At 50.4% G+C, this 15,981-nt stretch overlaps 3 protein-coding genes across 3 annotated transcripts in view; all 3 read left to right on the forward strand.

Annotated features, from left to right (window-relative positions):
• The window catches only part of LOC122478354 (transport and Golgi organization protein 1 homolog), a 318,345-nt gene that overhangs the window by 112,300 nt on the left and 190,064 nt on the right, over positions 1-15,981 (forward strand). The window lies entirely within an intron of this gene.
• LOC122478355 (protein shisa-9-like) lies at positions 5,729-6,228 on the forward strand. The gene has a single exon (XM_043572000.1). It carries the CDS (start codon positions 5,827-5,829, stop codon positions 6,136-6,138), a length of 312 nt encoding a protein of 103 aa, XP_043427935.1. The 5' UTR covers positions 5,729-5,826; the 3' UTR covers positions 6,139-6,228.
• Positions 6,278-15,981, forward strand: part of LOC122478352 — a 95,749-nt gene continuing 86,045 nt past the window's right edge. The window contains exon 1 of the mRNA XM_043571995.1: positions 6,278-6,400. Coding sequence (XP_043427930.1) covers positions 6,310-6,400 — 91 coding nt within the window. The 5' untranslated portion in view covers positions 6,278-6,309. The remainder of the gene's footprint in view (positions 6,401-15,981) is intronic.

Raw genomic sequence — 15,981 nt, forward strand, 5'->3', positions numbered from 1 at the left:
ATTTATTGAGAGAGACAGAGAGAGCAAGCAAGCTCATGGGGGAGGGGCAGAGAGAGAGAATGAATTCCAAGCAGGCTACTCAGTGTCAGCGTGGAGCCCAACATGGGGTTTGAACTCACCAACCATGAGATCATGATCTGAGCTAAAGTCAAGAGTCAGAGAGGCTTAGCCGAAAGAGTCACCCAGGTGTCCCGGGAAAGACCCATTCATATCCACATCTTATACATGGAGAAACTGAGGCTTAGAGAGGTTAAGCGACTCATTTGAGGTCATAAACCTCATACAGAAAGAACTAGGATTTAAACATGGGGCGGTTCTCAACTGATTTCGCAATGTCTGCTCATCACCTGTGTTTGGTTGTGGCAACTGGAGGTGCTACTGGCATCTAGTGGGTAGAGTCCAGAGATGCCGCTGAACCTTCTACGATGCACAGGACAGCCCCCCCATTAGCTCACCCCATCACAGAATGATCCACTCCAAAATGTCAATAGCATTGGGGCACCTGGGTGGCTCAGCCAGTTAAGCTACTGACTTTGGCTCAGGTCATGTTCTCACGGTCTGCGAGTTTGAGCCACTCCTCTGGGTCAGGGCTGACAGCTCAGAGGCTGGAGCCTGCTTCAGATTCCATGTCTTCCTCTCTCTCTCTCTCTCTCTCTCTCTCTCTCTCTCTCTCTCTCTGTCCCTGCTCTGCTCACGTACTGTCTCGCTCTCAAAAATAAATACATAAACATTAAAAAATAAAATGTCGATAGCACTGAAGCTGAGAAACCCTGTCCTCATACCAAAACCCACGTTTCCTAAACACAAGACACTTCATCTTATTTTCTGCATTTTTACTTTATTAATAAATACTATATTTATTATCTTCTTAAATGGACTTTAAATTGATGTGCACCTTAAATGTTTTTCCCTGAAGCCAAGTGTTTGATGTGTCATTATTTTTTCTGACACACATTAACAATAAATATAAAACTATTTACAAAACATGTTTGGGTACCACCAAAAATCATCTCACCTACTCCTTGTAGTCTGGGGGAACCAAAATTTAGACCCACTTCACTTCTCTTGTAGTTTCCTTTCTCTTTTCAGAACAAAAGAATAAAATATATCAAACCAGCATGTTGCCCCAGCACGGCAAGGTGATGGACACATTTTGGCTTCTGTTGGAGAAAGTCATCGAGGGGACATGACCTTCAGTTGAACCCTGAGCTGGTGGTGGGCAATCGGAGGCTCATCACCCCCTCCCCTGTCCTTGCAATGTATATTCCAAACACTGTTCTGGCACGAGGAGTCTGCTTCAAGGATGCAGCCTTGAGAGAGCAAAGTGCTGCTGAGACCATCTGGACGATATACTACTGACCCCTATTGTGGGTTGTGTGTAATATAAACTTGTAAGATTCTGGCAGGCAGGTGGAGAGATCCACTTGCCTTGCAGGGCCCAGGGCAGGCCTTGTAAGTTCCCTTGCTTATTACCCCCACCATCCACCCATCTGGAGACATCTGCCTCCTCCTTTGGTCTCTCCTTGCCCTCTGTCTATGGGGGTCCAGTTTTGATCTCCCCCAGCCCCCTGGTAGCTCTTAAGGTTTCCAACCAACAGGTTGTGTGTCATCTCTTTTCTTTTTTCGCAAGGCTAACAGTTGCTATGAAACCTTTTTGAAACCCTAAGAGTCACCGATGAGGACTATTAATAATCAATGCCTTCTGGTGAGGGCCACAACACAGAGTCTAATTTGTGGAGTTGCATATAGACTGACGTGGGCTCCGAGTCCTGGTGAGCAAACCTCCTTTGTAACATCGCTCCTTCCCCTTAATTATTGGGGAGTATGGTTGCAGGTTCCTTGCAAATTGTGCTGCAGACTGACATAATTAAGCCTAGATCCAACGAGATTCTTCCTTAGATACTAAAAGTGCCTGTGTTGTAAATAATAATGTCATCATCTCTTTCATAGAAAGCACTTTCCTGAAGAGCTGCATGTTAATTTCAACACATTTGCAGGAATTCATTTGGGTAGTGGTGGGGGTGGTCTTTGATGATGATTTTTCATCTTCTATGAACTTGACAGGTGTCTCAATTAGGAAGTGAATAACCACCACCATCCCTACATACACACACACACACACACACACACACACACACACCGCACCCCTCCCCACCGGGAACCCTTACAGAAAAGCTTTCTCAACCACATGTTCCTAAATGGGGACATGTTGTCAATAATCACACTTCTATTAGGAGGCAGTGACTCTATTTACTGAGTTGACATACCCAGAGGAAAGTGGCTTTCTTCCTTTAGAGAGGAAAATGAACCTGATTCCCCCCTTCTTGTACATATTTTTCAAAGGCTTGGGAAACGGGTGTGGGCAATGTTCCAGGCGGGAACAGCAAGGGAATTTGGTTTGGTTGAAGTTCACAGGGATAGCAGGTTTAAAGTTTGGGATCTGGCAAATAAGCCACAAAGGGTCCTTCTATCAGGTTGGCTTCTTTCCCAAGCAGACTCCCTGCACTCTCCTTGTGACAAACAGGGGGCAGTCTCTGTTAAGTAAAGCCTGGAATAGCAGCCAGAGTGAATCTCCCCTGAGGACCGAAGTCAAATATTCTGGTGACAGGCAATATTTTACAGAGATTGGAGACAGATTCTAAAATGGACTTTTCTGTCTAGATTTTGTCTCTTTTCATGAAGGTGTTTTGTTCTGTTTGTTTTGCTCTCTCTTATTTAAAATCAAATTTAAATGTGTCTGAACAACCCCAACTCTTGCGGGAAGGTGTCTGTGACCTATCCTCCTACCAGGCCCTTGTCCTAGGCTCCCAGCCCTGATGCTTGCTGGGAGGTGCCTCGGTGGGGTGCAGTGGGGGTGGGCAGGCAGGAAAGCAGAGGTTAGGAGTCTGGCATTCTGCACCCAGCCCTGGCTTTCCCATTTGCTGACCATGTGACCTTGGGACAAAGACCTTAACCTCTCTGAGCCTCAGCCTCTTGGACCTCGGCAGGCCTGCTGGAAGGGTCCTTTCCAATTCTGATTTAGGGCCTAGAAATATCGCAATCCCTCTGTGTGGTCCTGACAGCAGAAACTCCATGGTCTGTCCCTGTTGTTTGCATTTCTTTCCTCCCTTGGTTTCACACCAACGGTCTTGCATAAGAGTTTAGTAAGTTCATCAAAACAGCCTGTAAATAGTTTTTGGGTGTTTCTCATGCTTCTTGCTGCTGTAGGTGCTGGGAGATGCTGCAGGAATGAAGGCCTCTTTCTGCCCTGGATTTTACCGTTCAATATGTGGAGATAGGCAAAAACCAAATACATAATGTAATGTCAGATGGACAGGGAGTCTGGAGGCCTATTTTAGGCAGGCACTACCTGCAATGGTTACAACACAGACACTGGAGTCACATTTCTTGGGTCAAATGCCAACTGTGTAGCATCCCTTGCTGCACTACTGTGGGCATCTGGTTCAATCGCTTGGGCCTCAGTTCCTCCCTCTGTTGTGTGGGCCTCGTAGTATCACCTAGAGATAGAGTTACAGGAGATCAGTCACTCCAGTGGTTTAGCAACTATTCCCAGATTGTCTGCGAGATGCTAGGCACTGCTTTGAGCATCTGTGAGGAGGTGACTTAGAAAAGACAAGCTTAGTGGGTATATTGTAGGTATCAGATGTCAGCCATCATTAGTTCTCACACACCAATGCTTGTGTTTGTAGAGGCTCACACAGTGGTGGTGGGTGTGGGTCGACCCACATGCCACACTGCTGTATTTTGGGAACCTTGTTCCGATGGCTCTGATGCATTTAGACTAAACAATCACACCTTGTCCAGGTGGGTTTGGGACATCATACAGCCCGCGATTCAGTGAGTCTCCGAGGGCTGGCATACTCCTGGATATGCTGGGTCAGTGTCGGCCTGATTCATTTTTTGCTGGAACAGGGTCATTCTATGCTAGTCTTTCAGAAGACAGGAGGTGACATTCTTCCAAGAGAAGGCACAGTGAGCCAAACTCCCTGTCATTTTGAGAAAACTTGCAAAGGAGTTCAGTAACCACCTCCCCACCATGCTTTTTCGGTTAAAGAGAACCCACTATGTCATTTTATTGGTGGCCCAACTTTTGGGTGCTTTGAAAATGCCCGGAGAAGCCCCTGACTGAAGCCCAGTGGAGGGGAGGGTGGTGGAGACATCATTTCCCTGCAAACCGCCCAGCTGACTGCAAGGTGTATACTTAGTTAATGCAATTAAAAACAAAACAAAACAAAACAAAACAGGGGCGTGTGGAGATCTAAATTCAGCGTAGCAGCTTTGGTGCAAATCCTGTTTTGGGGGCTACTGGAGTCAAACTCAAGCAGAGGAAACAAGTGGGATAAATGAGAGAGGGCCAACTGATTCCAGCTGGAATCAGCTGAGTGGAGAGGGCAGATTTGGAAATGCTGAAGGGCAAGGACCAGAGGCTGGAAGCCCAGGAAGCAAGGCCGGACTGCACCACATCGGGTGAGGATGTCTGGGGGGCTCCGTGAGCAAGGGGCCAGCCGACTCCAGAGACCCACGCGCGAGCTCCAGATGCGGGAGGGTGGCTGAGGCTAGGTGTCCAGGCTTTGTGATGCACTGGATCTGGGCGTGCTGTGTGCCCTCCTGTAGAACGCAGGGAAGGCCCCCGCGAGGTCTTAGAAGGACACAAGTGGCAGGTCCTGGGGCCTGGGAGAGTCCCAAGGAAAGACCTTCCGGGACGTGGGACGTGCCCCTGCCTGGGCCTGGTCTGCTGCCTCTTTCCAACCCCTGGGCTTCTTTGACTTCAGTTCTTCCCACGGCCCTCTCCCGGGGGTCCTTACCCTGGGGCCAGTGGCTTGCCACCGCGCCTTCCCAGCTCAGTCTTGTTCCTAGGCAAGTCCCAGGGAGTAGAACCACCCCGGACGCGCGCCTGGCTAGAGGGCTCAGTCGGGGAAGGGAAGGGCGAGACGGCCCGGGCACCCTGGAGGGGCGATCGGATCAGACTGTGTCTCAGTTTGCCTTGGAGTGGAAGCCACTTAGTCTGTCCCTACCTAGCCCCTGTGAATCTCCCCTTCCCTGGAGGGCAGATTCGAACCGCAGCTCCTGCGCACACGCCTGAAAAAGCCAGGGGCTGAGCCGCCTCTTCGCCCGGAACAGGTCTGAGCCGCGCCTCCCTCCCGGAGAGGGCGCGGGAGGTCCCGCAGCCATCCTCCACCTGCTGGGAAACCCGAGCGGTGCCTTCAGCCCCAGAGGCTGCCGACGCTCCCCCCTTCCCGCCCTAGCTCAGCTCTGCACCCCCGCCCCCCAACTCGCTCCCGCCAGCCCTGCCGACTCACCTCTTCCGCGCCTCCGCCTCTCCGGAGCTCGCGACCTTTCCACCCCTCATTCCCTCCTCCCCCCTCCCCCTCTCCTCCTGCCCTCTCTTCATACCAAAAGCGTTGCTTGGCTCTCTCCTGGGGATTTAGCAAGCTGGAGAGCTGAGAGGGATCCTGAGAGCGGGCGCAGGGCGGCTAGTCCGGAGCCGCCGGCCTAGGCGAGGCACGGACCGACCCACTCTCCGCTGCTCTCCGGCCTCCGCTTCTCCCTGTAGGGGGCGGGACGTGCACGCAACGCTTTCCCCCACTCGTCTTCCCCCAGCCCCGCCAGGCGCGCTCCTCCCCGCCTGGCCCCTCCCCTTAGGCGCGCTGCGCGCGGCGCCCGGGAGGCGAACGCGGGCTGAGCCCAGCGCAGGGGCCGCCCACCACCCAGAGCCCGCGCCTCTCCCTGCCTGTGCGCCTGGCGGCCGCTCGCAGCCCCCGGCAACAGCCTCGGCAGCTTCGGCCGCGCCTGGAGAGGCGGCCGGCCAAGCCCAGGCTGGGAGACATGATTCGCAGCGTCCTCCGGCTGCTCCTCGGCAGCTTCCTCACCGAGCTGTGCGCCCGCGTGTGCCGGGCGCAGGAGCGAGCGGGGCACGGGCAGCTGGCTCAGCCGGGCTGCGTGGTAGTGCTGGCGCGGGGAGGGGGGCGTGCAGCCGCTCTGGGGGCCGCCTCGGAAGAGGCCAGCGAGGGCGCGGGGGTCTGGGACGCGTCCCCTACCCGAGCGCCCACGCCGAACTTCTGCCGGGGCTACTTCGGTATCAGGGACCAGTGGGACCAGCCGTTCAATTGTTCCTCGGGCGACTTCATCTTCTGCTGAGGGACTTGTGACTTGCGGTTCTGCTGCACATTTTAAGAAGCGGCGACTGAACCAGAGCACCTGCACCAACTTTGACATTCTGCTGTGGCTCCACACCCGCAAGCCTCCGCTCGCAAGGACGGCCCCCAGCACCACCCCACAAAGGACAAGACCAACCGGATCCTTTACATCATGTGCGGGGTGCTGGCAGTCATGCTTGTAGGCATCTTCACCAAGCTGGGGCTGGAGAAAGCGCACCGGCGGCAAAGGAAGCCAAGTCCAGGTAGGCTGCCTCCCCTCCACCCAACTCCGTCGCCTCCCCTGCAGGCGCCGCTCTCCCTCCTCTTCCCTCTCCACCTTTCCTTGGGCAATGGCGCTCCCCCCCACCCCCCAGCCCCCATCTCCGCTGGCGGAGATCGCCTGGGTAGCCAATTTCTGCTCCAGGCGCGGAGAAGGGGCGCTGGGCTCCGCACAGGTGTGGACTTGAGCGCGTGTGTGTATGTAGGGGGTGGTCTCTGCACCACCCCTCACCGTCTCGCTGTCCTTTCCCACCTAGGATTCAAGCGGATCTGAGACACACACAGCCCGGGAGCTCAGGGCCCCGGAGTCTTGGGTTTTGGCGAAGGGTCTACCTCTCGGATTCCAGATGCCAGCTTCTAGGTAAACAGGACAGGCGGCCCGAAAAGGAAGGGCGGCACGTGTGAGGGAGGGAAGCAGTGTGTGCCGCCTGCAACTCGTAAGGGTCGCGAAAAAGACGCGAGGGAGGTGGAGAGAGAGAGGGGAGGGCGAGAACAAAAGCCTTGCCTGGAGCGGCCTCTTCTCTCTCTCCCTGAGCTGCCAGGTTCCTGGAATGGGACCTTGGTTGCCTCCCTGCCACCCGGACCCCTGCCCGCTTTCCGCTGTCGCCACTTCTCCCTGCTGGGGGCCAGGGCCTCCGCCCCGGCTGCGCCCCTTGCAGGGGTCGGCGAGGACTCCAAGGGCGGGAGCCACCCTCCTGCCCCACTGATTCCTCAACTTTCCCTCAACTTTCATTATGCAAGTCCTAGTGATGGCGAGTTGCAGCAGATGGGAGAAGGCATTTGGGGATTAATGGAGCGATTTTCTTTTTACCTTTTAAAAAGTGTCTAAATAGATTCGCACAACCCAGTAAGTTTGGAGGCAGAGGGCGCAGCCACCGGGAAGCAGCCCCCAGACGCGATGCAGGCCAGGGTTGGCAGGAGGTCTGGGCGGGCGGGGTTGGAGAGCGACTGGCGGTCTTGGAACAGCTGGATGGCTGGGCGCTAGCTAGCTTGATCTTGCGGAGTGTGGGCAACGGGGTTGCCATGTGTCCCCACACCCCTACACACAGACACACACCCTCCCCACACCTCCGGCGGGGGCCCATGTGTGCTCCTGTGGATGCAGGAGCTCGGTGAGTCTGTCTAAAAAAAATGTGAACAAAGAGACCCACCCAACATAGGCGAAGGAACATGACCACCTCACTAGTAATTATTTTCTATTTATACGCAGAGTATCCGATGATTTTTTCCCCCCAGAGGGTAGGGATTTGGGGCAAGAGGTGAGGAAATTCCTCTTGGTTTGGGTCAGCAGGGAGGTGTGGGTGGATGTTGGGGTCTTGAAGCACAAAAGTTAGCTTGGAGAGGATTCAGGAAACTCTGACCAAGTGAGAGAGTAACACGCTGGCCCCGCCCACCTCCTGCACCTCCAAGATGCCCTGTCGCCAGCCCCACAGGCAGGAGTTTCACTTCCCCACAGTCCCTGCCAGTCCCTGTAGGTTCCTGGGGTCTGTGTTAAGGTGAAGGAAGAATATGGAGGCAGGACTGAGGCAGGCGATGGGTGTCGCCTTGGTAGGGAGAGAGTCCCCCAGGGATAGGTAGGCTGCCTTGCAGATTCGTATTAATTCCTCTGCTGAAGTATCCACTGAGCCTTTCCCTTGCAAACCAGCGCTTCCAGGAGCCCTCCTGGGTGTTTGGGTGGGGGATGAAGGAGAGTAGGAAAGGCAGGAGAAGGGGAGGTGGGAAGGTGGGAGCTGAGCTAAGGGTGGGTGGCTCCCTTTGGCCTGCAGAGGGGGAAGGTGATGTGTGATCTTCAGGCTCTGTGTGATCTGGGTATTCCTGTTGAGACAGAGCTCCACCGCAGACCTGAGGGCTCAGGAGGGAATCTTATTCCTGTCTTGCCACCTTGCAGCTCTGTCTGGAGAAAGAATCCCCCCGGGTTAGTTGGTTGCAGCCACTTCTTCAGGGACCACCAAAGCGCTGGTTGGGTGTTGAATATTGGGGCATCCACACCTCTGAAAGAGCCTGGACACAAGTCTCTCCGGGTACACAGTTTGGAAATTCCAGAATGCCATGGAAGTACATTCTCTTGAAGAGAAAGGATAGTTGATTTTTATTGGCAGTTTCCCAGGTGTGGTTTTCAACCCCAGCTGCTGTTTAGGACCACCTGGAGTGCTTTAAAAAACAAAACAAAACAACCCTTTTGCTAGGGGCTCGCCCTAGGCAATTTAGATCACAATCTCTAGGGTTGCTGAGTCTGTGTACTTCTGTAAAGCTCTCTAGGCTTTCCAGTGTGTGGCCAGTTACTATTACTGAAAAGGAAAGAACATTTGCCAGGCACTGCACTAGAGGGTGTGTGTGTGTGTGTGTGTGTGTGTGTGTGTGTGTGTGTGTGTACTTGAGTGCATGTGTGTGTAAACACTCCTTTAGTGTGCATGACCACCTTAGGAGACAGGTGCTATTAGTTCCCACTTATAGATGACAAAATCATGGCTCAGGTTCGGTGGCTTCTCCAAGGTCACCCAGTTATAAAACTGCAGTCCCCAGCCCCCTGATTTCAAGTGTGTTTTCAGTTTGAGTGAATATTGGGTGGGGGTGGGCAGCTTCCTAGAATGCATATTCTTGTGTTCTGTCCAGAAAGGGAAAGATTCCGGGTCAGCAAAGGTCTGGGATGAGCCCCAGAAATCCGCATGTAGCAGCCTCCCTGAATGGCTCCTCAAAAGTGGCCTTCATGTTTAAGGAAGAGTGTTCTTGAGTTTGGGACTATTTTACAGTCTTGGAATTGGATGCATTAATCCAATGCCACTCTCTTATTTGCATTTGGTTGTGTGTTTTCTGCACGTATTTCTGCTTTGTGTATTTGTGTATTTGTGGTGCTGGGGGCTGCCCCCAGGACCGTCCAAATGCATGGTGCCCTGTGTATGCAATTAACCATTTCAAGTCCCAGCCACAGGTCAGGGGGTACCTGGGTGGCATACACCCAGCTACCTGAGAGCTTCCGGGTGAAATTACCATCTCGGCCACAGCCTCTTAATTTATTTTGTCTTGGCCTGGCTGTGCGGGTCACTGAGATGAAGGGTTCATTCTCATTTCATCGGAAAGCAGCCCCACGTCACCAACTGCTCCTCGTGACTCGTGCAATTGTGGTATCCCAGAAGAGGCCTTCGTGATGTCAGTTTTCAGACCCAGAATCGTGGGCTTTTCGGCTGCTCCTTTTTGGGCTGACTGGGACTTGAAAACGGGAAAGTTGCTAATTCCAGGACCTGTGGAATCCATGGGCATGCGGGGGTCTTGCCCATGACATAGGAAGATATTCAGAGACCCTCATCCATCAGCCACAGCAGCCTTATATTCTGCCACCATGTATCGGAACAAGTGACTGCAAACAGTGGCTGGCTGTGGTTACCCAAGGTAACCAGCTGTGGTTACTGGTTTGGTCTGCAAGGTATTGCTATATATGTATTTTTTTTTAAATGTATGTTTATTTTTGAGAGAGAGAGAGAGAGAGAGACAGAGCATGAGCAGGGGAGGGGCAGAGGGAGAGACAGAAGGAGACACAGAATCTGAAACAGGCTCCAGGCTCTGAGCTGTCAGCACAGAGCCCAACACAGGGCTCGAACCCGGGAACGGAGAAGTCAGAGGCCCAACCAACTGAGCCACCCAGGCACCACTATTTATGTATTCTTATTTTTAAGTTTCTCTCTCTCTCTTTTTTTTACTGTGAAACATTTTACACATACAAAAGACAAAACTTAAAAGAAGGATAAAAATGTCTTTAGGGTTTTTCACTCCCGGTACGACTGCCATTGGGGCCGGCTCATTCTCGGTTTTGGGGGGCTGTTCTGTGCATCGTAGGGTGTCTGGCAGTCTGCTTCGACTCCCCCCACTAGGTGCCAGTAGCACCCCCCTTACAGCCCAGCTGTGAGTTAAAAAAAAAATGTCCTCAGTCATAGCCACATGTCATCTGGGGGTAGAATCACCCCCAGTTGAGAGTTACTAATCTAGGCCACACAATTATGAGTATCTTGTCATATCTGCTTTAGCACCCACTCTGTATTTTCATTTGCCCTCTCCCTTTCTCCCTAAATACTTCAGCGTGGATCGCCTAAGAACAAGGACATTCTCCCACACAACACAATCCCAGGATCGCACTCAAGAAGCAGGACAGAAACTCTAATACCATCGAATAGCCAATCATGGTAGCATTCTCCTGGTCATGCCAGAAATGTCCTCTGGAGCTTGGGCTTCCAAACTCGGATCCAGTCAAGGCTGCATCTGGGCTGTAAATTTCTTCAGTGTCTGTTATGTATTGTGTTTGAAACCCAACTTAGAACCAAGGAGATTTCACATAGAAATCCCAATTTCTCACTTCTCTTGAGAAATTGGTAGAACCGACAACACCGTAAGTGCATTTTCCCAGGGAAGCTGTTGGTTGCCTCCCGGGGTGACTTCCCTCTTTAGGAAGCTCTCAGGTTCGCCTCCGTCTCCACCCCCACCCAGTTCCCTTAGTGTTGGTCCCTGCAGTGCCTGGAGATGCAGTCAGGCCGACCTCAAGTCAGATGGCCGGAGATTCCATCCAGCCTGGCCACTTAAGAGTTGTGTGGCCTTGGGAAAGTGACTTCACCTCTCTGAGTTTTAGGTTCTTGTCTGTAAATTGCGACCATGGTGATCCCTATGTCATAGGCTTGTGCGAGGGTTTCACTGAGACTGGGCTTGGGAGGCCCTTAGCACAGGACCTCTTTATGGTCACTGCTCAGCAACTTTTACCCCTTTGCCATCACCCTTATTATTGGAATTTTCTACCCCTGACCTGCCAAAGGGGTAAATGTTGTAGTCTGAAACTCGGTACCTAGCTCTGGCTCTGTTATATGTTTTTAGCTGTGTGACATTGGTCAAGGCTCCTAAGTCCTTCAGGTTAAGCAGTGGAAGGTGACAGGTTCAGAATAGGAGAGAAGACCCAGGTATGGCCACATTGAATGCCTTGCAAAGTGTTGGCCTGGGTGATATTAAAGAACCCTTGTCCAGCCTGCTATTTTGCCGTGAGCTTGAGTATAAATTCTCCTTTAATTTCAGGTCCTGCCCTACTGAGGCAGGCCTTAGGACAGTGTGCCTTTGAAGAGGCACAGATTGCTTTCCGTGAGGATGAACAAGGCCCTGGGGAGTGGAGGAGTCAGGCTTCCAACCTGGACAGTCTGAGGCCAGAGCACAGGTCCTTGACCACTAGGCTGCACGGCCTTTGAGCAGACACGTGCAGGACTTACGTGCTCTCAGATCACAAAGTGCTTACGGTTCTGCAAATGGCAACACATGCAGGGAGGCCAGTTCAAGGAGCTGCTGGAAGATCAAGACCAGGAGTGTTTCCTGCATCTGCCCCTCTCAGGGCCAGTGCCCTTTGAGGAGGCATCGATGAGAAATGACCTTGGGGGCAGGAATGCCTGTATGAAGCTCCATACACTTGAGGCCAGGAGGGAACACATGCCATTGTTTTGCCCACCTTCAAACAGAATCAGAAATCCAAGTGGCACATTACACAGCACAGTGTCCCGGGTGCTTTTCAAACATGCTTCAGACGAGCTGGAGTCCCTTTCATTTATTTTTTTATTTTTATTTTTTTGGAGTCTCTTTTAAAGAAGTGGCCTCAAATGATAAATGTCTTCCCTTCTTTTGCCTCTTCTCTCTTCTTCCTGCTTCCCCTTTATCCTGCATGTCTGTGGTTACCTTCTGGCTTTCACCAGCTCCCCAGCTTGGAGAAACCCTTGCAGGCACATCTTGTTGCCTATGGAGTAGTCTCTCTATATCTTTTTTCATGGCAGGTTTCTTCTCTTTGGGCAATGGAGTCCTTGCATTTTAGCAGTCACCTTCAGTGGGGTATACGTTACACGATAAAAGGCACACATTTTAAGTTTAAGTGTGGTTTGAGGAGCTTTGCCTGTACCTGTGTAACCACCGCTCCAGAAAGTTACCCCATTCCCACAACCCTTGCGTTCTTGAAAGACTAAAAGATGCTTCTGATACAAGAGGAAATGCTCTGGAATCCTAGTCAAGTGTTTAAATGTCAGAACACAGTTTAGACCTCGGGACTCCTGGAAGCTTTGAAGCAAGATGAGGAGGTTCTGAGCTCTGTTTGGGAATGTTGGGGTCTTTTATTTGCTCGCTGTAATTGGAAAGTGAAGGAACGCCGTATTCTCTTTTTGTTCCTCAAATATGCCAAGCTCATTGCTACCTTGGAGCTGTTGTATTGGCTTGGCTCGAATTCTCCTCCATCAGACCTCACATGCTGGCTTCCTCGCCACTGAGGTCTCCGCTCCAGTGTCGCCTTCTCTGAGAAGCCATCCCTGATGACCCAGGCTCAGTTACCACAGCCTCCCCCCCACCCCCACCTGCTCCAGCCCATCGCTTGGTGTTACTTGCTTCATTTCACATTACAGCCTAAAATTAACTTATTAATTTCCTGGTTTGCTACTTGATTATCTGTCTCTTCACATTACTGTCCAGTGCCTAGAGCAGCATCTGGCACAGAGGAATTCTGGTTTCTGACATCCCAGTTTACAAAAGAAAGTATCTCTTTTATTCACTCTTTATTCATTCATTCATTCATTCACCCATTCACATATTCATTTAATAGGTATTTATTGAGCACCTATGGCATACCTAGCACTGTTTTGAGAGCTATAATAGTGACAATACAGACACAATCCCTGCACTCAAAGAACTAACAGTCAAATGGCTCGAGACAAGTAACACACAAGTAAATCTTGAAAGAAATTGACACTAAATGGAACCTTATGAAATTGCCAATATTCAATCATTTTTGACGGTAAAAATGGCAATGTTTCAACCTAATTGTTCTGAACTGGGACAAGTGATATCAAGGAAAAGTATAGTTTCTTTAGTGAGGTACCTGTATTAGGGTTCCCCAGAGAAACAGGACCTGTAGGAGATACCGATATCTATATCTATATCTATCTATATCTAGATATATACATATACATATATAGAGAGAGATAGAGAGAGAGAGATACATTATATGCACTTGCCATTAGGAAATCTGAGATCAGCAGAACTGACACCCCAGTTTGAAGGCTGTCAGGCAGGAAAATTCCCTTTTACTCAAGAGAGGGTCAGCCTTTTGGTCTGTACATGCCTTCAGCTGATTAGACGAGGTCCACCCGAATGATGGAGCACAATGTACTCAGTCTCTTGACTATCAATGGTCATCTCATGCAAACGCACATTCTCAGATGCATCCAAAATGACCTTTGACCAAATATTTGGGCACCCTGTGGCCCAGTCAAGTGGACACTTAAAAGTTACCATTATAGTTCTTTTAGGAACTTACTACTCAGAGTGTGTCCTGTGGAGCAGCCTCATTTTCATGACCTGGGAGCTTGAGCGGAAGAATCGCATGCCCTGCCACAGACTTATTGAAATAGAATCTGCATTTTATCAAGGCCCCTAGGTAGCATGAATGCACATTGTTTGAGAAGCACCCAAACTATGTGCCCCAAATAGATGGCACAAATCCTTGGGAATTTGGTTTATAGCACATAGTTGGTGATTTCCACTGTCTTATTTATGAAGCTTTTTGGACACATGTTTTAACATGTTTTTTTAGTATGTACCCTAATCCATACACATTTGTTGTACTAATAAGTATTTGTGTGTACCGGTGAACAGTTATTAGGTACATTATAAAGCATACATAAAAACAAATTTTAAGCTGAGCTGAAGGTGCAGTATTATTTTAAAATTTGTTGGTAAGCACGGTGATGTCATACGATCATTAGCTAACATCAAAGCATGATGTATGTTGAGGATGAAACTTGCCATTAATAAACAGTCCATATTTTGAATATTTTTCATGAGAGTTTTGATTATTCTTGGCTGACTTTGCTTTGATCTGAATAGAACATCATTGTTTTTAACCTTGTGACAAGCTAGCTGTTGAAGAGAAGGGGAGAGTCGACGCAATTGTTTTCTTGTGCTTCCTCTATCAGTATTTTCTTCAGCCTGCGGTTTTGTTATGGGGTAGGGAGGGGTGGTTTAAGCCATGTGCCTGCTTATTGATGGTTAGCCTCCCTAACCCTAGATAATGTTATCTGCATATTTCCTTTAGGGGGGCACATAGCTGTGATATGGGCAACGTACCCCAGTGAGCTCACACATGGCTCTGATAAGGAAGGCATTTCTTGTTGGATGAACCCCAGGGGCAGGGAGTTCTTCTGCCCACTGTGGTTCCATGGCACCTACCTGTCAGGGTCTGAGGCAGAGCCTAGAGCATGGACTTGGAGGTCCCGTAGATTTGGGTCCAAACTCATGGTCTCTGCCTCGTACCAATGGTGTGACCTTGGGCAAAGTACATATCCTCTCCCTCCTTCCATAGAAAGTGGTGGTATTACTATCTCATTCCTTGGATTGCTATGTACAGTAAATGAAATATCGCTTGTAAAACCACTGACACAGTTCCAAGGGCAACAGCAACAACAAACAAAATACACACACCTTGTCTCCCCTAGTGTCGTGTTGTGATACTCTGCTACAAACCTGCCTTTGTCCGTGGAACTCTAGTGAGGCACATGGTCAGACTAGGCTTCATCAAAGTGTTACTGCTCCAAGACAAGTTTAGGGGCACGGTGGCTTTTCTCCTTTTTCTTTGTAAGGAAAGAGACTCTGGGACAATCTGTGACTTGGGTTGGAGCCATTTGAGATCCTCACTGCAGTGACAGCCTGCTGGTAATGTGAGATCCTAACAGCTTGTGTTAATCCTGGAGATAGGAGGTGAGGACAAGGGAGGCTCTTGAGTGTGGCCCCCCTAACGTCTCCACGCACCTCGCTGCCATCTTTCTTGGGGCTGAAGGACAGGAGATTCTAACTCTCCTGAGCTTCCCTTCTCCTTAGGGGAGCTGGTACAAGTAAGCTGATTTCCAAGTAGGAAAGGGCAAAACAGGCTGAGTACTGTTAGTGGCTACAGTGTTCTAGAACCACTTCTAGGAATGTTCACCAGGGGAGAGAACCTTCAGAAGTGTGCAGAGTTGGAGCACATTGCCTTTCTCTTGATCCCACAAAATCAAGCTGACCAACCCTGTAAGGAGGGGGAGTCCCTTAGCATCCACAAGAGTCTTGGTAACAGCTTTGCAAATCCCATGATTATATTTGCTGAAGGGTGTCCATCAAAGAGGGCGTCCTCTCCATATCTGAGCATTTCCTTCTACAAAGTACATTCTATTTTGAGAAGCCAGTGCTAGGAAAAAGCTTGGGGTCTCCTAAGGAGCTTGAATGATCTCATGGCAAACCTACAGAGAATGATGTAACTGATCACCCTAACCTTTGGTGACCAACAAACGCAACCAAATTCAAACCTGCTTTGATCCTTATCTCCTGCTCTCTGGTTTCCATTTTGCCTGCATCTTGCTGTATGCCTGGACTGTGTCAGGATCTTTTACGTTCCAGTGAAAGAAATCTTTTTTTTTCCCAATATATGAAGTTTATTGTCAAATTGGTTTCCATACAACACCCAGTGCTCATCCCAAAAGGTGCCCTCCTCAATGCCCATCACCCACCCTCCCCTCCCTCCCACCCCCCATCAACC

This window comes from Prionailurus bengalensis, unplaced genomic scaffold (assembly GCF_016509475.1).
Source record: "Prionailurus bengalensis isolate Pbe53 unplaced genomic scaffold, Fcat_Pben_1.1_paternal_pri Un_scaffold_53, whole genome shotgun sequence".
In the NCBI taxonomy this organism is placed as follows: Eukaryota; Metazoa; Chordata; class Mammalia; order Carnivora; family Felidae; genus Prionailurus; species Prionailurus bengalensis.